Genomic DNA, 25370 nt, shown 5'->3' with positions numbered 1-25370 from the left:
GAACTCCATATCAGTAAGCAAAAGATAAACATCCCAATTTTTAAAAACAGAAGACTCACCAGGTACAAATGGACAATAGGTATATGAAAAGGTACTCAGCAGCCTCACGCATCAGTGAAATGCGAGTGAAAACCACAATGAGCTACCACAACACACCCACCCGAGTGGTTAAAAGTGCAAAGACCGGCAACATCAAGATACTAGGCAGCCGGAACTCTTACCCATAGATGGGTGGGAACGTGTGAATTGGTTTAACCACTTTGGAAAACTGTGGCAATTTCTACTGCAGTGAAATACCAGCAGGTCTGCTCCACGAGAAACGAGTGCATATGTTCGACAAAGAAAAGATCCAAGAATGTTTCCAGCAGCTTTATTCATAAGAGCCCATTTACCTAAACATCCATCCATGGTAGAACGGACAACTGTGCTGCGTGCGTACAGTGGAATTCTACACATCAGTTGAGAAAGAATGAACTACAGTTATCTTCAACCAGACGCATCAATCTTACGAACAATATTGGGCAAGAGACATGACACGGAAGAGTACATATGGTGTAATTCCATTGATATGAAGTGAATAGTAGGCAGCACTATTGTTGGCAGTCGAAGTCAGAATAGTGGTTACCCTGGGGTGGGGGGCACACCAGGGGCATCTGGCCTGCTGGAAGTGTTCTAGCGACTGGCCTGGATGGTGACACATTGATATATATATATATATATATATATATAAGTAAAATTGCCTCAACTTGTTAACAAAACATGGTTTACTAAGGCTGGACAAACCCTGGCTTTGGCCAGGCTCCGTACTGGGCCCAGGGAGACAGCGGTGGCAACAGTCCCTGATACAGTGTGCTTACTGTCCTGGACAGCTGCCCTCAGCGTCACCTCTACACATACACACAGAAAATGGCCTGTGGTGGTTTTAATTTGCTGGACCTGTCATAACAAAATATGTCTCCAGTTCTGGAGGCTGGAAGTCCAAGATCAAGGTACCAGCAGGGCCGTGCGCCCTTTGAAGGCACCGGGAAGGGTCTGTTCCGGGCCTCTGCCCCGGCTTCTCGCGGTTCCTCGGCCTGTGGCCGCAGAACTTCTCTTCACATGATGTGCTCTCCTGTGTGTGTGTCTGTCCAAGTTTCCCCGTTTGGCAAGGACGCGGTCATACTGATCAGGGCCCTTCTCTAGCATGACCGCATCTTGAGTTACTTCTGCAGTGGCTCTACTTCCAACTATGGTCACATTCTGAGGTTCTGGGGGTTAGGACTTCAACCCATGAATGGAGGGGACACAGTTCAACTCACAACCCTTGTGTTATAGACTACGCTTCTCCTAGCGGGACACCAGCAGGCAGCTGGGCCGGGGAACACGAGTTCTCTGGCCCTGCTGGTAGGAGAGGAGGAGGCTGGTCTCCGTGACTGCAGTGCTGGACCAGACGCGCTTCGTGAGGCACAGGACCTGGCTTGGAGCCCCAGCCTTGTCATGATGAGAACAGCTCCCACGGTTGAGCACGGGCTGAGCAGGACCAAACGCAGCGTTGTACTTATACCTCAGCCACAGCCTCACAACATCACACCTGGAAAGCTGACACCAGTTCCAGGCCATGGGTGAGGCAAGCAAGCCTTGTGGCTGCCCAAAGACACACAGCAAGAAAGTGGCAGGGCCGAGACGGAAATTCAGGGCCGACCTCATGGCTATCCCCACTGCGCTGTGAGCCCCTTTGCGTCTCTGAATGCGTTTCCGTCTCTAAATTGAGCTCAGAGTTGTGAGGACCAAGCACAATACCTTACCCCCTGGCACATAGCATGTGCTGGCTAAGATTTTCTCTCGTGCCCACACTCACCTGTGCCCACAGGGTGTTCACATGGGAAGCCTTACCAGTAGCCCTCTTCAGACCACGGGCACAGATCCCTCTGCTCCTATTCTAGCAGCTGTGCGAGCTGCTGGGCGCGTGCCCGCCCTCCACTACTACCTCTTACAAGTGACTTTTCCGGGGGTGCTGTGATCCACCTGGGTCCTCACTGCAAGGGAAAGGCCAGCACTGAAGAAGCATCATGAAACGTGGAATGATCGCATTGGAGAATGGGTGAACCCAGAGATGGAGGGAAGAATGTAAGAAAGGAGGGGTAGGTGGCAGGGAGGAAAGAAAGATCCATGGAACGAATTGGATGGATGGAAGGTTCCATGGATAAGTGGAAAGAGTGAGGGACACATGGGTATATGAAAGGACGAATGGACCAAAAAAGTGAGGGGGAAAATGGGAAGAATGGATGAATACACAAAGAGATGGACGGAAGCATGAATGGGATGATGAATAGATGAAAGCAGAGAGGAGGCAAGGCTGAACAGAGAAGAACGGGTGGGAGAGCAGATGGGGTTCTAGGACGACGGGGCGGCAGGGCACGTCCTCCCCCCCCACCGCCCCCCAGCAGCACGCCCCGTTTCACCCCATTGAGCAGCCTCAGTTTCCCCTCTGTGAGAGCCTGCGGGTCCCTGCCTTAGAGAACTGCGGGCGATCCTGGTAGGGAGCCGGCAAGCACGGAGGGAAGAGGCGCAGGGGCGGTGCTGGAGCCCAGCCTGGCCCCGCCCCAGGAGGTGGCAGCGCGGCGACAGCGCCCAGTCTCGGCTGGCGGGAGACAAGCAGGAGGGCGCACTGCCGGGAGGGAGCACGAGCGCCGCGGGAGACAGGGCTAGGTGAGTGCCGTGGGGCGCGGGGCGCGGGTGGAGCCGGTGAGGGGCTAGCGGGGACGGGAGGACCTGCCCGGAGCTGTGGGGCGCCGGCTAACCCCGCCCCGAGAGGCCAATGGCCCCGGGGTCGTCCTGACGGCCTTGCACCAAACCCTACTTTGGAGTCTCTATCGACCTGGATCCAGGCCGAGTCATTTGCTGTGACTCCACCAAAGTTCGCGGATGCTCTCTGAGCCTCAGTTTCCATCTCTGGACGTTGGGAACAGTGGCCTCTACTCCCCAGGACCGCCTGGAGAATTAAATGTGGCAGTGGCAGCGGCCAGCGGGGCGCTTGGCCACAGCGCTGGCTCCCAGATGCAGAGCGGCGCTCAGAGGTCTCATTCAGTCCGCAGCTCTTCCTGAAGGCTGGCTCTGTGCCCTGCACAGTTCCAGGTGCTGGGGTTACCTGAGGGAGCAGGGTCTTCCCAGCGTGCGGTTCTGGTGGTTTGCCCAGGGCCTCGCCAGCTGTACTCTGTCCATCAACCTGTGAGGTCCAGGGGCCTAGCCAGGGTTATTTGGGTCCATTTACATAGCTGTGGGTACTGAGGTACTGTGAAATTTAAAGGTTCTTGCCCAAAGGTGCACCCAGCAAATGGGTGCCTAAGGCAGCGTCCCAGCCTTTGTCACAAAACCATCCCCGTAAGATAAAAAGACTGTTCTGGTCCCACAAAACAGTCCCCTGGGCCTGGGTAGAGGTGGCCCCCATGCACAGGCTGCATCCTCCTCCCTCTTTCTGGAGGAATTAGACTCATCTCCTGTGTGATCACTCAGATTTGGGGTGTCCTCCCCCCACTCTTAAACCCATGAGTGCCAGGGCTTGTACGGGACATGACTGCCTCTGTCATTCAGATCTTTGGAGAGCAGGTCAGTGACAGCAGAGACGGAAAGATCCAGCCCCTGCAGCTGTCAGGGATCCTGCCACAAGCCACACCAGCAACCACTGTGGGACCCAGAACGCAGTCAAACTGTGTGCCACGGGGGCCAGAGACTTACCTAGCTCTGTATCGACCGGGCCTGGCACACAGTGGGCCCACAGTTCACAGGTGCTGCTGTTATTGATGATGATAGTGTCTGGCCCCTGGTCCAGCCTCACCCTCAGGTGCAGCAGGAAGTAGGGGGCGGGATGATGATGGTGACAGTGATTGACAGCCCAGCTCACCTTAAGTCTAGAGTGAGGGGGAAGGATCCTCATTGCTGCGCCCCGATCCACAGACCTGACCCGGAAGCCCTCGGCAGGCTTGGGCAGAGCTTGGGTGCCAGCCACCTGCACTGTGGGGGACCTGGGGGAACCAGAGACAGCCATGGTCAGTGCATTTGGAGGTGTGTGCAAGTTTCCAGGACAGAGCCCTGTTGACTCTCATGTGGATTCCTCTCCTCTCCCCTTCCTCCAGGAAGCCCTCCCCATCGCCCTAGTCAGAAAGCAGCCACCCCCGATCTGGTGAGGTTCCCCTTGACATGCTTTGCTCTGTCTTCCTCTGGTACTGCGTGGGAACTGGGATTTTGGGGAACTGGTAGAGAAGTCAGGAATGCTTGGTGTACAGCCTTGCAGTGTGACTCTAGGCCTCAGTTTCCCCAGGTGTAAAGCCCAAGGCCTGACTGCCTTGTCTCTGACTCTCTGAGGAAGGCGACAGCCACCTTGGAAGTTCTCAAGACTCTGAAAGAGACAGGTTCACTGGGGACCCAGAGGATCTCTAATTCTCACCAGGAGTTCCCCTCAACCCCTAGGGGCCTGATAATCCATGTGGCTTGAGACAGCTCCAGAACATAACATTTTTCCATTTTTCCCGAAAGGTGGACAGGACAGATCCTGGGTCCACATGGCTCAGTAGAGGATGAAGCCCAACCCAGCAGGCCCCTCCCCAGAGGCCTGCAAAGCTGCAAGCCCAGGCGAGAAGAGCTGCCCTGCGTGCCAGGCCTGGGGAGGGTCGTCAGGCCTGGGGTCTGAGCTGGGGTCTGGGCCGGCGCCTGGTGCCACCTCGGGACCTAAGCCGGGGCCTGGAACTATGGCTGGACCTGGACCGGGGCCTGGTGCCACTTCAGGACCTAAGCCGGGGCCTGGTACTGTGGCTGGATCTAAGCCGGGAACTGTTGCCGCTTCGGGACCTGGACCTGGGCCTGGTACTGTGACTGGACCTGGGCCGGGGCCTGGTGCCGCTTCGGGACCTAAGCCGGGGCCTGGTACTGTAACTGGACCAAAGCCGGAAACTGGTGCTGCTTTGGGACCTAAGCTGGGCCCTGGCTCTATGGCTGGACCTGGGCCAGGGCCTGGTGCTGCTTTGGGACCTGGGCCGGAGCCTGGTACTGTGGCTGGACCTAAGCCGGGAACTGGTGCTGCTTTGGGACCTAAGCCGGGCCCTGGCACTATAGCTGAACCTGGGCCAGGGCCTGGTGCCACTTCGGGAACTGGGCCGGGGCCTGGAACTGTGGCTGGACCTAAGCTGGGGCCTGGTACTATGGCTGGACCAGGGCCAGGGCCTGGTGCCACTTCGGGACCTGGGCCTGGGTCTGGTGCTGTGGGACCTGGGCCTGGTGCCACTTCAGGACCTAAGCCGGGGCCTGGTACTGTGGCTGGACCTGGACCGGGGACTAGTGCCACTTCGGGACCTAAGCCGGGGCCTGGTACTGTGGCTGGACCTGGACCGGGGCCTGGTGCCACTTTGGGACCTAAGCCGGGGCCTGGTACTATGGCTGGGCCGGGGCCAGGGCCTGGTGCCACTTCAGGACCTGGGCCAGGGCCTGATGCTGTGGCTGGACCTGCATTGAGGCCTGGTGTCGTTCCAGGGCCCAGTGTGGTTCTAGAACCTGGACCAGGGCCTGGTACTGTGTCTAGACCTGGGCTGGGGCCTGTTGCTGCTTCAGGACCTGGACCAGGTCTGGGGCCTGGGCCACGAGCTGGGTCAGTACCTGGGCCAGGAGCTGTGCCATTGCCTGGGCCAGGGGTCGGGCCTGGGACTGGAGCCAAACCCAGTGCGCCAACGACAGCTCCACCACCAGCACCACAAAAGAAGACTCAAGCCGCAACTGTGCAGGCCCCGAAGCAGAAGGTTCTGGTGACTGGAGGAGGCGGCTACCTGGGCTTTAGCCTGGGTTCCTGCCTGGCCAAGAGTGGCACTTCCGTCATCCTGCTTGACCTCCGAAGACCCCAGTGGGAGTTGTCTCCAGGGACTGAGTTCATCCAGGTGCAGTGATGAGGGTCTTGGGGGACTGGTGGAGGTTGGGGGACAGTACCTGATGTGAAGTCGGTGGCATAGTGTTGAATTGCACGCTCCTGCTCTATTCCCAGAACTTCCAGCTGGACAGCTGTGGCCACAGGCTGCACACCTCTGAGCCCCATGACCTCATCCAAGAAAAGGGGCTGCTAAAATCTCTGCTTTCCAAAGGTCTCACTGGGACTTGAGATAGTGCACGTGAAACACTGAGCACGGTCCCTGTGCCTTAGCCTGGTACATGGGTGACTGTGGTGACACCCTGTGCAATCACAAACCCTGCCCCACAGCCTTTCTGGCCCTGGGTGGGCTCAGGAGACCAGCTCTGGGACGTGGCGAGATGCACAGTTGTTACCTGTGCCTTGGACCCAGACCTCCTAACCCGTTTCTTCCTTCTTGGTCCCAGGCTGACGTCCGAGATGAAGAAGCCCTGCTCCGCGCCTTCGAAGGGGTGGACTGTGTCTTCCACGTGGCTTCCTACGGAATGTCCGGAGCGGAGAAGGTGGGCCACTCAGTCCCTGGAGTTACAGTGGGCTCAGGTCCCGGCTGTGCCCGCCTAGCCCTCATGCCCAGACATTCATTATTGCTCGTCACCTAGTCCAGGGAGGGTTGGGGCCATAGCCAGCCTGGGACCACTGCCTGGCTGTGTGACCTAGGGCAAGTGGACTCAACCTCTCTGAGCCTCCCTCCTTTCATCTGTAAAGCGAGGACATACTGACACCTTCGTTACAGCCTCCTCAGAGAGCAGTGCAGTGGTCCCTATCAAAACACACTCGTCCCCTCTGACTCAGATATTACACTTCCGGGGCACTGTTTGCAATAACAAAACAGGAGACAACCTAAATGCCCATCAGTTGGGGACTGTTTATATAAACTGTGATTGACATTCTGTGCAGCCATTCAGGAGAATGGGATAACTCAACATGTGCTGATCCAGAAGTTTCCAAGGGGCCGAAACAGGGTTTGATGTCCTCCTGTTTGTTTTTTGAAAAGCTAGGGTAAATATGTAGATACTCACGCACGTGCGCTGACATGATAAGTGCAGATTACTCCCAGGAGCCTCTGGGGCTGGGAACAGTGGGTGCCTCTGGAGAGGGCAAAGGGAGACAGGATCGGGAGTGGGACGGAACCTTCCTTTTCTCCGTGTTCCCTTTTTACTGTTTGATTGTAACCTTGTGATGGTTTTACCTATTAAACAACAATAACTGCAACAAGAATAAATGCAGTTTAGAAGTCAGTGTAGACCCACCTCCTCATGTGGTTGGAAGGATTAAATGAGATGGAAGGCTGGTGAACAGGCAGCTCTCACTGCAGCCCAGCTGTTTCTATTTTCACATCCCAGCCTCCTGTGTCCATGTGAGGTAAGGAAACTGAGACTTCCAGAGCGAGGAGACAATCCAACACAGCTTGAGTCCCTTTCCTGTGCCAAGCATTGTACCAGGTCCTCCCATGGGGTGTTTTCATCCTGCTGACCACCCAAGGGGGTCTGCCCTCACTTTACAGACTTGGGAGCTGAGGGCCAGACAGGGCAGTGCCTCCCCTGGTCGCCCAGGGAGATGGAGGCCAAGCTGGGCCCTGAGCGGAGGGGGGGAGGAGGGTTCCCGAACTGCCTCTCAGGAGCCTTGCCTCTGAGCTGGACATTCTGCAGACCCCACCCCCACAGACTCAGTGACAAGGCAGGAGGCAGCTCCGTGACTTTCCCACCTCCGTCTTGTTTTTTAGCTGCAAAAAGAGCAGATTGAGTCTATAAATGTTGGCGGCACCAAACTAGTGATCGATGGTAGGCGCTCAGAGTGGAGTGTGGCCTGCTGTGTGTTTCCTGCTTCTCCCCATCCTGCCACAGGCCCAGCTCTGGGGGACGGGGAGGGGGACAGAGGTGGCACGTGCCCTCCCTCCCCCTGCCCACCCCACGGAGGGCCCTGTGGGCAGCACATCCTTCCTGTACCACAGACCTGCCCAGGCCCCTGCGTGGGGCGGGTCAGCATGGCCGCAGCATCTCTGGAACTTGGGGAGCGGGGTTTGCCCTCTGGGCTTAAGGGTTGGGAGTAAGGAAAGCCACCGAAGCACCACAGTAGAAACCCCCACCTGGGCTCTCTGGGCTTGTCCTGCATCTCATTTTTCTCTGACTCCAGTGTGTTTTTCCTGTGTCCCTATTGAGTGAGACTTTTTTCTGACTTGTCCCTGGCAAGGTAGCTCAGGGGCCACAGCCACCCTGAGAAGGAGTGAGCTGGCCTGGTGACTTGACCCACATCCCAAGTTAAGGGAAGGAGGCCCTTGCTTCCTGAGAAGCCTTGCATCCTGGGAGGGCCCCAGGGGCCAGGACGTGTGTTGGTGTCTGGGGACAGATCAGTGGATTTGCCCAAGGAGGTCCCTATGGGCAGGCACGTCCTCAGACAGCTCCCTGCTCACATTGGCCGTGTGTGTGTGACTCTGTACCTGTCACTGCAGTTTGTGTCCGCCGGCGGGTTCCAAGGCTCGTCTACACCAGCACCGTCAATGTCGCTTTCGGCGGGAAGCCCATCGAACAGGGCGATGAGGACTCAGTGCCCTATTTCCCACTGGAGAAGGTACCTGGCTTCCAGGAGAGGTGGGCAGGGCCAGTGGGGAGGAAGGGATGGGGCCAGCCTCAGTTCACAGCTCAGGGCGTGTCCCAGGAGGAAGGGGTCCCCAGCACTGGGTGGCACAGGCCGCTCTAATTTTAGCTAGTCGTGCCAGCAGGGACTGTGAAATCAGATGGACCTGGCCCTGAGCCAGCCAGGCCACTTTCTCCCTTTGTGACCCTGAGCAAGTCACTTTACTCTGAGCCTCTCTTTCTTCTTCTGGGCACGGTAACACTCCCCTGTGGGGTTGTGGAGATCAGGAAATGAGGTGGTGTGTGCAGAAATGTCACGTGAACCCTCAAGGGCTGCCTGAACCGTTCATCCAACACGTCCCGCGTCAGCATCCCAGACAGAGCAGGCGTTTGGGGCTGGCAGGGCCTCCCTGGGTCAAGGAGCCCTGGTCAGGTTCCTGCCGTGAACTCGGCTGCTGTGCCCTGAATTGCCCTTGGGGCTCCCACCCAGAGGGCCAGGAGTAACAGTGAGGCTCAGGGCCTGGCCGTTCCTGTGTGGTTTGGGGCTGGGCCAGGCTGGGACTGACCCCTCCGGTGGCTCTGTTCTCCCTGTCCTCTCACAGCACATGGACCACTACTCCCGAACCAAAGCCATCGCCGACCAGTTGACCCTCATGGCCAATGGAACGCCTCTCCCGGGTAAGTATCGTGGGGCCCTGCTCGTGGTAAATGTGTGTGCCCCCCGCTGCCTCCCCCGAAAGGTATGTGAGCATGTTCAGCTGGCATGTTTCTGAAACCCACTTTCCTTCCAGAAGACACTTCCCCAGGGCCTTGGTCATCCATCATTCAGCAGGTTCTCAGCACCTGCCATGTGCTTGCCCTCCCCTGCAGGGATACAGCCCTGAAAAGTCAGGCCCGGCCCCTGCCCTCATGTTGCTCACAGTTTGGTGGGGAAGAGACCAGATCGGAGCGGATCCTTTTCCTACCACACAGGAGTGGTTCGGTTTTCAGGACCCTCTGTCGATAAAACAGTAGAGTGATGGACATGGAATGAGCTTTAGCACTTTGGAAGGGCCGTGCAAGTGAGGGGCCCAAAAGCCTCAGCCTCAGTAACTCCCAGAAAAACCGGCCTGAGCCTCGCTGCATGCTGCTTCTGGTAATGACAGAACTGGGACGGGTGGCAGCATAACACAGTGACTGAGCACCCACCAGCTGGCTTCTGCACCTCTTAGCTGTGTGTTTTTGGGCAATGCACTTGCCCTCTCTGTGCATTGGTTTCCTAATCTATAAAGAAATATGCATGAGAGTGGAATCTGCCTCAAAGAGCTCCTATGAGAATAAAATAAGGATGGGTACTGTTTAAAAAAAAAAAAAAAGAGCACGGGCAGTCCGTGTTTCTCAAGGCTCACCGCACGCCAGGCCCTATCTGGCATGCTAATGTTATAGGTGAAAGTCTGAATAACTCTTCGCAGCATCCATATGAGGTAAACACCTCAGGTCTCTCTTGCTTTCCAAACTCAGGAGCCAAGTAGATTTAGGTAAATCCCATACTATCTTTGCCTTCCGAAATTCAGAAACTACAGAGAATCGGAAACCTTGGTTTCCCTCACTGCATTCCTTCTGACTCAGGAGCCAAGTGGATTTGGATAATGAGGGATGCTTGAAATTATCACTGCCCCCCCCAAAATATTTGACAGGGCAGAACACTGAGGCTGAAAAGTTAACTCACTCAGCTCAAGGTCACAGCTATTAGGTGGCAGATGTGAGATTTGAACCCCCCCACCCCTCCCTGGGGGCTTCTAACACCAGAGCCTGGGGCCTAACCATCAGGCTATACTGAAGCCACAGCTGAGCAGGTCTCTGAGCGTCAGCTCTTTCCCCTAAGACCCTCCCCACTCACCCCATCACCCTGGGCCTGTGTGTCAGACTTTGACCCCTGATCCCAGTGGGAACTTCCAGCTGTGTTTTCCCAGGGGTTTGACCCTGTGCAGTTGAATTCTCTACCTGGGGCGACCCCGCTGGACCAGCAGCCTTCAAGCCAGACACTTAATCCTCCGGCCGAGAATTATTTATATGAGCATCCCCAGCTTTGCGTGGTCAGGAGAGTCATGGATACCCTGGGCCCGGCCCCTTTGTGACGTTGCTGCCCAATGCCCTACCGGCCAATGTCGCTGCAACCCGACCTCCCCCCGCCACACCATGCCCAGGTGACCCAGACTTTAAAATTAGCTGCAAGCTGTTTACAGAAAAGCTCACCTGATACCTGCCTTCCAGGAGTCCAGCCACGGTCACCCTGGGTGATTTCCAGCCCCTGCTACCCAAGGTGGTGCCTGAGATTCTGCCTCTAAGCTGGTATGGAGGCGCCGGGGCCGAGGCAGAGTCCTGAGACGTGCGGACAGACCCCAGCTCAGTGTGTGAACACGGCTATGTCCCCCCGTCTCTCGGGGTGTGTCCTGGGGCCGCCGGACACGTTACCACAATCTTGGTGGCTTAAGACAACGGAAATGTCTTCTCTCACAGTTCTCACAGTTCACAGACAGATGCCTGAAATCCAAGTGTCAGCTGGGCTGCGTTCCCTCTGACGCCTCTAGGGGGATCCTTCCTTGTCTCTTCCAACTGTGTGCGTGGCCATCTCTCCAATCTCTGCTTCCGTCCTCACATGGCCTTTTCTTCTCCGTCTATCTCTTCTCTGAGTCTCTTACAAGGACACTTGACATTGGACTTAGGGCCCACCCACATAATCCAGGATGATCTCATTTCGAGATCCTTAATTACATGTGCAAAGACCTGTTTTTCAAGTAAGGTCATATCCCCAGGTCCAAGGATGCGGACATATCTTTTTGGGGCACCCACTAAATCCACTGCCCTGAGCCTGGTTGTCAAATGAGGTTGTTGGAGGTGGGGCAGCAGTGAGGGTGTTTGGCGATGACCTGGAGACACCGGCTCTGGCTAATGGATGGGGACACGGGGACTTATGCTGGAAGGATATGGGATAGCTTCTGGGAAATGCATTTCCAGAAAAAGATTACCACGGCTTAGAAAGGACAGGGCTGGGGCAGCTCCGGGGACCTGGGTGGCAGGCGCTGGTGATCAAGCTCTTGGGTGAACCACCCCTGGGAATTTAGGTCCCGGTGACATTGATGCTGGAGTCATATTCCTGCTTGAGAACGTGTCATTGGCTCAGCTTGGGTCCCACGGCCACCACCTCAGGGGATCACGTATCTAGACCGACAGTCACCCCAAAGGAAGGCGGGCTGCTGGTTCCAGAGCATGGTTACACTGGGCTCCCCAAACTGGGGGTGCAGCTGCTTGGGGTTCCCCAAGTAGGACATCTTCCAGGGGGCTCCATCATAGTTAAAGAGTTGGAGTTGGCAGTCAAATAATTTACAAATAAGTAATTTTTTTAAAAAGTCTTAAACACAACTGGATTATGGGAGTAAACTGAACATTTTGTAGGCTTTCTTAAGACTTGAAAGAAACATGTTTGTGGCAGTCCTTCAGGCGCTACCCCTAGACGGTCCCCAGGGGAGACTTCTGCCAGTGGGAGTCCCCTGGCAGAGAATTTGGGAAACCCTGACCAAAGCTCTGTCTTGGTCTGGGGGACCCTGCTGGCACAAAGCAGTAAGAATTAGGGGACAGAACCCTCGGTTCTTGTCCCAACAGCTCTAGTTTTGGCCTTTCTTCGCTGATTGTCTGGAAAGTGTAGCAGCTAGCACCACCTACAAACCACCCATTTTCCAGGTGAGGAGACCAAGGCTGAGAGATGGAGGACGGTCTACTTGCTGGTGTCACTGAGAGAAGAGTGTTAGTGGAAAGAGCCTGGGTCTCTGTCCCCCAGCCCAGCAGCACTTTCCTGAGCTGTGTGCCCTTAGGCTAATCACATCCCTTCTCTGAGCCTGGGTTCTCTTATCCATCAAACGGGCCATCACAGCTCCCACGTTGCAGGGTTACCTTGAGGGACAAAAGTCGTGGCTTACCTGAGTGCCAGGCGCATAGTAGGACCTCTGTGACAGCCATTGTAGTCCTGTCTAACTGCTGATGAGGAAGAGGAGAGCACTGCAGCAGTTGGCACGAGGGAGCACCTGGAAGTGGGCACAGAAGGGCTCTCGGGAGTCGAAGGAGCTCTCGTCTGTCGAGGGCCGTGCACATCGCTGCATCTAGGTCTTCCCTGCGTTACTGGCCTGTGAGCATCGTGAGGGCAGGGACCACTTCTCAGACATCCTTGGATTCTCCACAGCATCCGTGCCCAGGCCCAGTGCAGGGGATGGAGGGAGGGGGAAACCTCGGAATGGTGTGTGTTGAATGACTAACGGATTGAGGGAATCATTGAACGAGGAAACCCCAAGGGCCTAGCTTCTCCACTAATCTGTGCAGGTGAGGAGCAGGCGATGTGGACAGTCATTCTGTCCCTCTCCTTGCTGCTGCACCCCTCCCCTGACGCCCCCCTCACCCCTGTGTCCTAGGAGGAGGCATTCTGCGGACCTGTGTGCTCCGGCCCCCAGGAATCTATGGCCCCGAAGAGCAGAGGCACCTGCCCCGCGTGGCGGTATGTCGTCCCCGCACACGGTCACTGCATCGGTCTTGGGGCAGCATCCAACGCCTGGGGGATGCCCAGTGCTGGGAGATGCCCCTGCCCCCTCAGGCCCACCAGGAACAGAGCTCTCAGTGTGTGCCAGTCAGGCCTGGGCAGAGGTGGGGAGACGAGGCCCCAAAGATGCACAAGGGAGCCCATGGCCACCACTCAAACGTGGGCCCCCTGAGGTCTGGATGTCTCATCTCATGCCACCAGCACAAGGGTCCTCATGCAGAAAAGCTCTCTCCAGAGCAAGCCAGGTGCCAGGGATATAGTACAGAGGCTCTCAGCCCTGCCCTCAGACCGCTCACAGCCTGGTCAGGGAGACAGATGCCCAGGCATAGACTCAGCGTGGCATCTAGAGGCTGTCGAGACGAGAGAACGAGGAGATGGGAGCAGAGACCAGGGAGCCTGGCAGGGAGGGTCGGGGAGGGTTTCCTGCAGGCAGTGAGCCTGTGCTATGTGGACAGAGAAGACAGAGCTAACTAAGGAAAGAAATGGGGTGGCAGAGAGAAGGTGGTCCAAATAGAGAGGGACAACAGCTTGGGCACAAGCATGCAAATGAGAGCGATGGCTGTTCCAGGTTTGGGGACAGCTCGGCAAGTGTGGGGCCTGTATTCTCACAGGAGGAGAATAAACATGATAAATGAAGGGGATGTTCGCGCGGCCAGGGACTCTGAGGAAAAGCAAAGGCGTTGGAGGGTGAGGGACCCAGGAACGCCCGCAGTCGGCAGCCTCATGGCACAGGGAGATTTGAGCATCAGCTTGAAGGGGGTGACAGTGCATCACACAGGGATCAGGAAGAGCCTTCCAGGCAGAGGGGACAGCTAGTCCGCAGCTGAGGTGGGGACCTGCCAGCACGTGCCAGGGAGGAGGCTGTGTGGCTGGAGCCTGGAGAGCAAGGAGAGTTCATTGTCAGAAGCTGGGGCTGCACCAGGAGGGCCTTCTGGGCCGTTGTCAGGACTGCGCTTTCAGCCTGGCGGGATGGGCGTCCCCAGAAGGTTCTGAGTAGGGTAAACACATGCTGTGACTCAGGACCACCCTGGTGTTTGGAGAGCAGCCTGAGGGTGGCAGCAGGGGACCCGTTAGGAGGCTATTTCGGGATTCAGATGAGAGAAGAGGGCAGCAGTCAGGGCAGTGAGCTGTGGTCAGTTCCAGACAGATTGTGACGGATGAGCCAACTGGGGGTGGGGTGAGAGAAGGGAAAGCAAAGGTGGCCCCAGGGCGTCCCCTGAGCCGGAGTGCAGTCAGCTGAGCTGGGAGGGAGGAGGGAGTCCTCCAGGCCCCGACAAGTTTGCACTGACCACTGGACAACCAAGGGCGATGTGAGGAAGGCGCAGGGACGTGGGGCTGGAGCCCAGGGGCCTGGCCTGGAGCTGGAAACCCGGGGACCAGCAGCGGAGCCACTCCAGGCCAGGGCCCGTGTTGACGCCCTTCTCCGTCCCCCAGAGCCACATCAAAAAGAGGCTCTTCATGTTCCGATTTGGGGACCGCGGGACGCGGATGAACTGGGTCCACGTGCACAATCTGGTGCAGGCGCATGTGCTGGCGGCCGAGGGCCTCACCGCCACCAAGGACTATGTAGCTGTGAGTCCCCTGCGGCGCCCCCGCCGTCCCCCACGGCTGCAAGCAGGTGCCCCATCCCTGGGGCCTTCCTGGCTCACACACGTTTCTTCCCAACTCAAGATGGCTGGCGGCACTGTGGGCCCCGGAGGCTGGGGTGGGGCTGGAGGTGTCTTTATAGAGTGTCATTAGTGCCTCACAGTGTCGCAGGGAGAGAGGTGGTATTGATCCCAGAATAATGGTCACCAAATGCTAAGTGTTTTACATACACCGTTGTTGCATTTAATCTTCACAAACACAGCCCGAGGGGGAGATCCCATTACAATCCTCCCATTTTTAGTTGAAGAAACTGAGGTAGAGAGAGGTTAAGTGACTCCATCGGGGTCACAGAGCTAGTCAGTTGCAGCACGCAGAGGGAATTGCCCAGGTCTGTCCCCAGGGCTGGGGGCTGGCCATGACTCATCGGTGGCTTTTCAGTAGACCTTGGGGGTTGGGACAGCTGCTGGGAGCCATCTGAAAGGGGGGGTCAGGTGGTAGGTGGGTGCCTGACTGTCTCTCTCCTCTCGTGTTCCCCTCAGAGCGGGCAGGCATACTACATCAATGACGGGGAGAGCGTCAACCTTTTTGAGTGGATGGCCCCACTGGTAGGTGCCCAGATGCCCCCTTCCAGTGAGAATTCAGGGATCCCCACTTCTTCTCTCCCTGTCATCTTTTCCTACTTTCAAAAAATAAGACTTCACATTCAAAGCCTGCTCTGGAAACCATGTCCACTGGCTAACACTGGAACTAGCTAGAGCTGGGTTGTGGCTGCCCTTTTTTGGGGGGGCATGTGCTCCCCATTTGCCATAGTCCTTCCCAGCCAGCTTCCCGGTTTATGTTGGCTCTGGCCCTGTGGAATTTTGCTTGTGACCACCCTGCTATGCGTTGAGGCACTCAGAGGGAACTAGAGGCGTTGGCCCGGGGCCTCCTCGTGCAGCCCCTCTGAGAGCCCTGGCCGCCTCCCCCAGTGGCCCACAGACGCCTCCCTGGAGCCAGGCCCTCTGGAAGGGGCAGTGGAGACCCTGTGCCGGAGGATCCATCCTTGGGCATCCGGGCCCTCGCAGGGCACCATTTAACTGCTTTTTTGAGCTATAACTCATACACCAAACAGTTCACCTATTTTCGCAAGTTCACAGTTGTGCAACCATTACCATAGTACACTTTAGAACATTTCATCACGTTCCAAAAAGAAGAACCCCCCCCCCCCCAAACTGTACCCTTTAGCAGCTCTTCCCTTTACCTCCAGCCCCAGGCAACCACCAATCTACTTTGTTTCTGCCCGTTCTGGACACGTCACATAAATGGAACCACACAATACGTGACGTTTTGTGTGGCGCTTCTTTCATTCAGTGTCATGTTTTCAAGGTTCATCCATGTTGTGGGCACGTGTCTCTCATATCAGTACTTCATGCTTTTTTATTGTCAAATAATATTCCGGTCTGTGGATATACCACATTTGGTTTACCCACTTATCAGTTGATAGAACTTGGGGAGTTTCCACTTTGAGCCTATTATGGATAACGCTGCTGTGAACATTCGTGTGTAAGTTTTTGTGTGGCCACGTTTTCATTTCGCTTGGGCATATACCCAAGGACATACATAGGAGTGGAAACGCTGGGCCATATGGGCATTCTGTGTTTAACCTTTCGAGGAGCTGGCAGACTGTTTTCCAAAGTGGCTGCACATTTTACGTCCCAACAGCAGAGCGAGAGGTTCCAGCTTCTGCACTTCGCTGTCAGCACTCATCACGTGTCTGGTGTTTTGACCCAGAGACTTTTTATACACGTGAAAGCTCAATTTATCCTGGGCCAGCCCAGTTCTTCAAGCGTCTCCTACCACCCTCCACCCGTAGGCTATTTTTTCCCTTTAATATCAATTCTAGAAAAATCAGATTCTACATGAGGGCCGTGGAGTGTCTCTGGGTGTAGGCAGATGTAAAGAAAAACTAAATGATGTGAAAATCCCAGGTTAAAGACCCACCCATGCATTCAGTTCCCACTTGAGTTTTCCAGGTCAAAGTGTGGATTTCATTTTGAGAGACTGGCACAAGCTTGGGGCTAGCTGCAGGGTCTGCCCCTTCGGGTGGGCATGCAAGGGACCAAGCGGTACCTCTGTGGGTTCTGGGGAAAGGGAACCCATGGCCTTTCCACTCCAGCCCCTGAAGAACCCGTTCTCATCTCAGGCCATGTTTCCTTACAGTTTGAGAAGCTGGGGTACAGCCAGCCCTGGATCCAGGTGCCTACTTCCTGGGTTTACCTGACAGGTAAGGAAAAGAGTATGTGTATTAAAAACTCTCTGTGTGCCAGGTATATGCATTTCCTCATTGTAAACCCAGGGCCAGGATTAGGTGGAGGGCACAAAATTTAAGGAGACCCTCCGTCTCAGGGTCCAAGTGCTCCACGCCTGGTCTGCACTTGCCTGGCCCAAAAGCAGGTGCCTCCTTAATCTTGCACCCTAGACACCTCCCTCTGAGCCTCAGCCGAGTCCTGGCCCTGTTTAAACCCTCTCCTACTTGCAAGATGGGTGTGATGGGTCCCATTGTAAAGAAAGGTGAGGCAACTGAGGCTCAGAGGTTACTGACCCGCCCACAGTGCCACAGTGAGAAGCAGGAGAGGGCGTGGCTGACTCCACAGCCCTGTGGTCTGTGCTGGAAGGTACTGCCAGTCAGGAGGAGGGGGAGCCCCGGGGCTGCCCCACCCTCCAACGTCACCCTGAAGATAATACTGGACACTGGCGGTTCCATTTTGACCCTAAGTTCTCCTCACCTTGAGGGTCAGTCTATCTGCATCTCTCTGGAGGCCTCCCTCCAGCTGGAATGCACAGCACGCATTACCCCAGAGGACAGGTGGCTCTCCAGTCACAAATAGCTGTGCTCCTGGGAAACCTGAGCTGGATCTGTTGTATTTTAACTGGGATGCTGGCCACTTAAAGCTGGGGTTGCAAACCTGTCCACCAGGGCACACAGGGCTGACTTCTCATGCTCTGCATCACCACGGTGATTGACACCCCTGGGCCCCAGCTGAGAAAAGACCAGCCACGGGTTCTGGCAGTTTTAGAGAACGTATGTAAATTCCTAGTTCCCAGGCAGCTGACTAAAACTCAGAGATGCTTAGCCCTGACTGCACATTAGAAGCCCCTGGGAGCTTTTCAAATATAAAAGTGCCTCGGCCACACCGCAGACCAGTGACATCAGCATCAGTGGGAAGCAAGGGGACAGAGGAACATCGGCACTTTTTAAAGTGGTCCAGTGCGCAGCCCAGGTGGAGAAGCACTGCCCCGGCGTCTTTCTCCTGCTCAGGAGGGCATGTCGGAATAGAAAAGGACATTACTACAGGGATAACTTTGAATCTGCTCCGTCTGTCCTTTCATATCAATAACAACTGACTTCTGACACATTTCACAGCCAAGTAAAGACTCCCCCTAGCAAAGCAAATAACGCCCCCAGCGGATATGTCCCCGAGGGCCTCCCTGGAGCTCACATGGAGTGCGGCTCTGCTCACTGGCACCTCTCTCCCCACAGCCACGGTGATGGAGTACCTCCACCTGGCGCTGAGGCCCCTCTGCTGTGTCCCACCCCTGCTCACCCGCAGTGAGGTAAGTGGGCTGCTGCTGGGGAAGCCCCTGCAGCCTGGTGTCCCCTCACTTGCCTTCCTGCCCCTTCTCCGCACCGCATTGCCACCACCCCTCACCCCCTGGACACCATACCTGGAAGCTTGTCTGAGGTCTCAGAACCCTCCATGTGGGCCCAAATCTAGTGCCAGCTTCTTTATAATCGTCCGACCTCTGGGCTTTTGCCGAGGCTGTGCTCTCTCGGGCTGAAATGTGACAGTTCCAAGCCCAGCTCCCATCGCTGTCATTTCATTCATCAGCCAGATTGGAGGCTCCAAAACAGTAGGTTCCATGACATTTGCTTTTTCGAATGCCACCACTCCCATCAAGCCGGCCAACTCTCAAAACACACACGTGCGCACATGTGTGCCTGCTTCTAGGTTCACCGACCGTGCTTACTGAACAAGTATATATGAAGTACCTGTTCTGTACAGGAGACTGTACTCAGGTAATGATGATACACTTTTCTATTTGCATCTACATTTTGCAGGCGAGGATGTAGGAGAGGATTGTAAACTTTACTGGTATTTGGTGTTATTTGCAAAATCCTTCCAGTCCACTCACTCATTTGATTTTCTCCAATGCCCTGGTAAGTTAGGAAGGGCAAATCCATTCTGACCTCATTTTCTGATGAGAAATGGAGCGCTAGAAAAGTTAGTGACTTGTGCAAGATCACAGCATTCTGGAACTGACTCCACACTCCACGATCAGGGCTGGCTAACTCCGGGAATGGAGAATGTGCAGTTCCCTGTGGTTTTCCTTGGAACCATCCAGGCAAGCAGAGGAAAGAGAATGAACCGTAGCGACCATCTGCTGAGTGGTGCCCATGTACCAGGCACTGTGCTGTATCGCATTGAATCATCGCTTCTCCTCTGCGTTGTCTACCATGTTACCATCTCCATGTGCCGGGGAGGGAGTGAGGCGCCCGGATGAAATCACCTGCCGGTGATCCTCACTGAAGCAGCAGAGCTGAGATTCGAACCCAGACCAGACCAAATGATTTCAGGATTCACCACTAGCTTGTGAAATGAGTCAGGAGCCACATCCATGTCAAGTGGCTGCCAAGGCGCTGCTGAGTTGGGGTGGGACAGGGTCCCGGCTCCCCTCCCTCTTCCTTGTTCAGCTCAGGGGCAAAGGATGCCTCGTTCGCTGGAGCAGTTTCTGGGCAGTGTGGCTCGGGTGCCCTCTGCTGGTCAGTCTGCGACATAGTAACCAGCCATCCAGTTTGACTTGAAAGCCTTTCATTCACCACGTACTGAGCACCTACTGCGCGCCAGGCCAGGCACTCTGCTGAGCAGTGGAGGCCGGACATGGTCATAGGGACCCTAAGGAGCTCACAGTCCAAAGGGGGAGACAGCCCAGTAACCGGGAGGGGAGCGGGGTCCCTGTCCCATCAGGGGAGGTTAGGGAGGCTTCCCAGCAGAGGTGACATGGAAGCCCGAGCTCTGAGAAGAGTGTTCCAGGACCCTGCCTGTGCAGTTCACAGGTACACCAAAGCCCTGAACTTACTTACTAGCTGGGGCAAAACGGGACAGGAACTGGCCGCTCTCCTCCCACAAGCATCTAAGACCAGGGGCTTAACCCAGGCAGCTGTTTCTGGGCCCTGGGAGAATCAAGCAGCTAGTGGACCCCTCCCCAGGGTCAGGCTGAGGAAGAAATGAGTCACGTAGGAGGACATCTTCCCAGTCCCCGTCCCCGCCCAGCACGGAAGAGCATGAGCTAGAATCTGGATCCCTGTGTGACCCTGGGCAAGTCACTTAACGTTTCTGATCTTCAGTTTTCAAATATTCAAAGAGGAGACGGGGCTTCTGGAACTGATAGCTGCATTATTACCCTCGAAGCCTGTGGGCTCCAGGCCACCTGACAGCAGGGAAAAGCAGCTCAAACCCTGGGGAGTACTCATTTCTGCATAGTGATTGAATTCCTCTCTTGGGGAGGCTTTGTCACTGAGGGCTGAAGGCTGTGCCCTGGGGCTGGGGGACAAGAAGCCAAGAACGTTTCCTGGAGGCATTTTCCCGGAGAGCCGCACCCAGGCCACAAGGAGGATCCCCAAGAATGTACCAAGGGCCCCGTATGTCACAGCACCGGGCTAGGCCGGGGAAGCGGCGTGCAGAGGTGGGGCCTTTGCTTTTGGGGACTGAGTTCAGCAGGGGAGGGGAGATGCAGAAAATGAGATGCAAGGCAGAAAGGTCCTCCCCGACCAGGGCATCGCAGGACAAGACCCAGTGCACGGGTCCTTTTAAATTGCTCTGTGAGGTTGCTTCCCACCCCCACTAGTCCCACCCTCGGCGGTCCCTCCTCTCCCCGCAGGTGCACAGCGTGGTCGTGACACACACCTTCCAGATCTCCAAGGCCCGCGCCCAGCTTGGCTACGCGCCCGACAAGTACAGCTTCGCCGACGCCGTGGAACGTTACGTTCAGTCCACGACCGGGAGTCCTCACGGCTCCCCTGCGCGCACGCTCCTGCGGCTGCTGCTCGGGCTGCTGCTGCTCCTCGGCCTGCTCGTCCTCGCCCTGCACTTCCTAAACTTGCAGCCGTCGGTCTTCTGAACGTTCGCTGCAGGACAGTGCCTGCCCTTGCCTCATCCTTCGGCCTCGGACCCGCCCCTGCCCCGCCCTCGGGATTGGACCCACCCCCGAGTCCCGCCCCCCCGGTCCTGGACCCGCCCCCGCCCCGCCCCTGAGCCTTGTCCCGCTCTTGGGTTTACTCTCGCCCTTGCCCCACCCCCAGCCATAGCCACGCCCCTGCCACGCCCTCTGGTCCTCGGATTTCCCCGTGCTCTGGTATATTCTACTCTGGCCCCGCCCCTCCCGCTCTGGCTCCACCCCCTTTCCAGCAGCACCGCCTAGGTGAGTTCTCGGGGGGCCTGGCCTCAGCAGTCCAGTGGCTAGTGCAGGCTGGGGTGGCGTTTGCAGTTTTTGCTGTCTGCTACAGCCCCTCTAGGGACATTGGGCCCTCCTCGTTGCCCGAGCTTCTCTGGGCTTGTCCTGAGACCCTCTTGGGATCTGCGACTAGACGACTAGACCCATTCTTGGAGCTTCGCGTTTGATCTGCTCTCACCCTGATGTTCTGGGTTCACTCACTCATGCAGGTCTTTCTGTGTGTTGTCAGCCAGGGTTGGAGGGACACCCGAGACCCAGCTTCTGTCCAATCCAACCTGGCTTTTTGTGGTTTCTGGTTTATGAATCGGGGGGGGGGGGGGGGACGACTCGGCATAGTAAGCACAGGCTTCCAGACCAGCAGCAACATCAAAAAAGAAAAAAAAATCTTTATAGAATTGAACGTCCTAAAAAGTATCAATATAGTTATAATGGGAAGAATTAGGTTGGTCATGTTTTATAATTTAGTATTGCTTCTGTTCGTTAATGAAGGGGCAGTTTGGATCACCCTCACCTTTGATGTTTAAACCCACACAATCTCTTAATCCAGCCCTGCTTTCCACTGAAACAGCCTCTCCCTATCGTCTTGGTGTTGGTTATGGATACCAAGATGAGTGTGTAAATACATCCATGTATATATCATAAAATGCACATGTGGAACTGGCCGACCAAACTATGGGTCCTCCTGGTAAAGATGAAAACTGTCCCACAGCTAAAGAAACCTGTGGTGGAGGGGAGGGAAAGTTAATCAGAGCCAACGTGGCCATTGCGGGGTGTGGGCGTCCGTCACCTGTGTTTTGAAGAAAGTTTGTGAAGCAGCTAAAAAGTGTATGTTCCTCTTTGCTAGGTTGAATTGTATAGGTGTATATAATTTTTTAAAGCTCAGTAATAATCCTCTATGTCTGTTTAATGCTTGACAGTTTGAAAGGGCTTTCATTTGTGTGCTTTTATTCCATTCTTAGGGCCACCGTGAGGGTAGGGTTTTTTTTCTCATTTGACAGATGAGGAAACTGGGGTTGCAGCTAACTTCAAAGAGGGGAGAAGGGTGGGGGTTACTGCTCTAAAGCTTGGGCCTTGTGGAGGAGCTGCCCAAAGCCCACTGACTGGTCTAAACAAGACACGTGATTATTTCTGCCCTTCTGCACCTCCCCCCGCCAGGGCTGGGTGGAGCTGTGGGACCTACCTTGCTGTCGGCTCCATTGGGGCTGCAGTCCTTGGGCTCCCCTTCTTCTCAGTAACATGTTTGCATCTAAACTCACATCTTCTGACTTAGCTCTCTCCACCAATCCTGAGAAATCTGTTCCTAGGGCAGAGAAAACAGGCTTTCTCTGTTCACATAATCTTCTAGGGTTTTTCTCTACTGCCAAACCTCAGCTTTTGAAACCCAAAAGCAGAATCAATTCCTTCGTTTTCTGGATTTCTCTAAGTCATCACTTCTTCTTTTCTGAGTCTCTGAAAGTAGACTGTCTAAACCCAGGGCCTGGGGACAACGTGCCAAGAAAGCTTCCTTCCTCTCTGTCTTTAGCTTGTGCAAAAGGAGCTGCCACCTCCACCCAACAAGCAAACTGGGTCCCCATGAGCATTTCAGAGTTTGCCCAGATAACTAGCCTTCCATGAGGTTCTCGGGACAAGTGGCAGGAGGCGCTGGCATGGAGACACTGAGCAGAACATCACGAATGGAGAAACAGAGTTGTCACCGGGGACAGCCCAAGGTGACATAGACAATCAGAATGGACCATCAGGGTACATTCATAAACTTTCTGTTGCGGGTGCTGAAGCTATTCCCTATTGTAGACCCAGTGCCAGGCCTCTCAAACATCTCCAGTCTCTCATCTTAAAGACATCCTCCTTTGCGTCCCCATTCTGCTCCCACTACTGCTGTCACGCTCCCCTGCCTTGAAGTCAGATTTCGTGATCAGTTGTCCACACTTCCATTTCCATTTCTTCTCTTAAACCCATTCCAAAATGGTTTTAATCAAGGTCATAAACGACCTTGTCCATAAATCATAAATCCAATGGATATTTTTCAGTCTTTATTTTGCCAGGCCTCTTAGCAGAATTCAACATAGCTGGCTACTCCTTCCTTCCTGAAATACTCTTCGTGGTCTATGTGACACCCCACATGTTTTCCACCCATGTCTCTGGCCAATCCTCTGTCTCCTTCACTGGCTTCTCTTTCACTGTCCTCCCTTTAAGATTATGTTCCCCAGGATTCTGTCTGGGCCCCTCTGCTCCATCTGTGCATTCTTCCTGGATGAGTTGATCCATCCCCACGGCCGCTGTCTCCACCGCCTCCTAAATCTGTACCGTTTGCTCGGAGCATTCTCTTGACCTCCAGACTTCTGTGTCCAACATGGGGTTGACGCCGTGTCCTGCAGGCATCTCAAAGTCAATTTGAATCAAACTGAAATCATCTTTCTAACAGACGTCTTCACCTTCATCCTACGGAGAGAAAGAGGCACCACCAGCCATCCCGTGGCCTAAACCCAAAACCTGGTCATTGCTTTTGATATGTTCCTCTTCTTCACGTCTTCATCACTGAGTCCTGTCAGATCCGCCTCCAAAATGTCTCTCTGCCCCACCCCTTCTGTCCCCCACACGGCCACAACCGTGGGGCAAGCTGCTCTCCTTTCTCCTAGACAACTGCTGTAGGCTGTGAACAAAGCCTCCTGTTCCTGCTGCCAGAGAGAACTTTCTAAACCCAGAATTGGAAGGTGCCACCCTCTGGCTTAAAACCTTCCGGTGGTTCCCCATTACACTCCCGATCAAGTTCCAAGCCTTACGTTGCCATGCGCGGCCCTCCTTGCCCTAACACTTCAGCCCCATTTCTTGCCGTCTGTCCACTGCTGCTCTCTGTCCAGCTGCCCTGAATTGCTTCACAGCAGCTCAGACTCACCAGGCTCTCATCTGTACCTAGGATTTTCCACGAGCTGTTGGTTCCCTCTTCCTGGAACTCCCCTCCTCCACCCACCCTTCACTTGGCCAATCTCTCAACTTCAATTCCCAGCTGGATATCACTTCTTCCAAAGATCCTGGGTCAGGTTAGCGTAACACTCCTAACACTCCTCAGACGTGTAACTAATGAAATTACAATGTCTATTACTCTGAGTGTGAAGACATGTCTGCCTTGTTCCTTCCATGGCCTCAGGACTTGTTTGGTTTCTGACCCATAGTAGGCCCTTCATAAATAGTTGTTGAGTGAATAAATAAATGAGGGGCCCCTAAACCAAGACTGAAGACCAAGTAGGAGGTGATTCAGTGAAGCTGGGACCTGAAGGTTGATATCCGCAGGCAGTGGGGTAGGCCCCTGACATTGCAGCCCTCTGCAGGGACACCTGACACCTTTTCTGCCAACCGGTTTCTCGAGTCAGCAGGAGTTCTCCAAAACACACAGGGCGGGTCAGAAAGTTGTCCTCCTCAGTCAGATCACAATTAATATCACCCCCCCTATCCTTTGTCCTCGGGCAGTAAAGATACCAGCTCCCTGTGGCCTCAGGCCTGGAAGCATTAAAAGATGCAGGTGGACTGTTGAGAACTTTTCAGAGTATCTCAGATGCCCTGTCCTGGAAATAGGGAGATGTTTTGGTTTTGTTTTTCAGGCAGCAGGATGGATTGGTTTGTGTACTAGGCTGGGGAGTGAGAGGGCCTGCATTGAAGTTTCTGTCCCCCGCCCCCTCTTCCCCCGTTTACCCCCCGCGCCAGTACCTCCTCCTTCCATGAAAGAAAAAAAATCAGGCTTCAGGAGAAGAAGGGAAGAAGAATTAGGAGAGAATAACAAAGAGGCTAAAGGATTTAAAGACAGAAAAGAGACCGTTTAGGGTGTGGCAGCGGTGGGATTCGAACCCACGCCATCGAAATGACTGGAGCCTAAATCCAGCGCCTTAGACCACTCGGCCACGCTACCTCCCGTGCGCGACGCCTGCCATTGAGATTATATTAGTCTAATGACGCAGCGCCACATGCGCTGAGCCCCACCTTCGTGGATGTGCGCATGCCCGATAGCGGCGTGGCGTCTCCCGCGCCTGCTACCGCGTATGAACGCACGGCTTCTCGGTGTGTCTCGGAGTCACAGTGCTCTGGTGACCCACAGCCGTGACTGCAGTCGGAACGCAGCGTTGAAGAGGAAAGAAGACTCCCTCAACGTTCACCGTTAGTGTTAAGTTCTCAGGTATGCCTGCGTTTGGTCTTGCGTGAGCGTGGTGTGCTGCCTACGGCCACCTGGGGGCGC

General features: G+C 55.2%; 2 protein-coding genes and 1 non-coding gene across 4 annotated transcripts in view; 2 read left to right on the top strand and 1 right to left on the bottom strand.

Annotated features, from left to right (window-relative positions):
* Window positions 1-69: 69 nt before the first annotated feature.
* SDR42E2 (short chain dehydrogenase/reductase family 42E, member 2) lies at window positions 70-24244 on the top strand. Its single transcript, XM_074322723.1, has 12 exons — window positions 70-2688; window positions 4513-5900; window positions 6334-6429; window positions 7650-7707; window positions 8376-8494; window positions 9102-9177; window positions 12942-13024; window positions 14501-14638; window positions 15193-15258; window positions 16853-16916; window positions 18174-18247; window positions 20573-24244. The coding sequence occupies exons 2-12, from the start codon at window positions 4554-4556 to the stop codon at window positions 20810-20812; spliced, it is 2361 nt and encodes a 786-aa protein (XP_074178824.1). The 5' UTR covers window positions 70-2688; window positions 4513-4553; the 3' UTR covers window positions 20813-24244.
* Window positions 24245-24964: 720 nt separating this feature from the next.
* TRNAL-UAG (transfer RNA leucine (anticodon UAG)) lies at window positions 24965-25046 on the bottom strand. Its single transcript has one exon. It is a non-coding gene; the product is annotated as a tRNA-Leu (tRNA).
* A 116-nt stretch (window positions 25047-25162) lies between these two features.
* Window positions 25163-25370, top strand: part of EEF2K (eukaryotic elongation factor 2 kinase) — a 53251-nt gene continuing 53043 nt past the window's right edge. For both annotated transcript variants that reach the window (XM_019751663.2, XM_019751661.2), the window contains exon 1: window positions 25163-25310. The gene's annotated coding sequence lies outside the window, so the exon portion shown is untranslated. The remainder of the gene's footprint in view (window positions 25311-25370) is intronic.

Source organism: Rhinolophus sinicus, linkage group LG18 (assembly GCF_036562045.2).
Source record: "Rhinolophus sinicus isolate RSC01 linkage group LG18, ASM3656204v1, whole genome shotgun sequence".
NCBI lineage: Eukaryota > Metazoa > Chordata > Mammalia > Chiroptera > Rhinolophidae > Rhinolophus > Rhinolophus sinicus.
This window is presented reverse-complemented; position numbering and strand designations above follow the sequence as displayed.

What these genes read in the sequence shown, in the direction of transcription:
- SDR42E2 (XM_074322723.1), top strand. Translation starts at nt 4,554, where the DNA reads ATGAAGCCCAACCCAGCAGGCCCCTCCCCAGAGGCCTGCAAAGCTGCA. An exon ending in CCTATTTCCCACTGGAGAAG is followed by an intron (nt 8,495 to 9,101) that starts GTACCTGGCTTC and finishes GTCCTCTCACAG; the next exon opens with CACATGGACCACTACTCCCG. An exon ending in CCCTGCTCACCCGCAGTGAG is followed by an intron (nt 18,248 to 20,572) that starts GTAAGTGGGCTG and finishes CTCTCCCCGCAG; the next exon opens with GTGCACAGCGTGGTCGTGAC.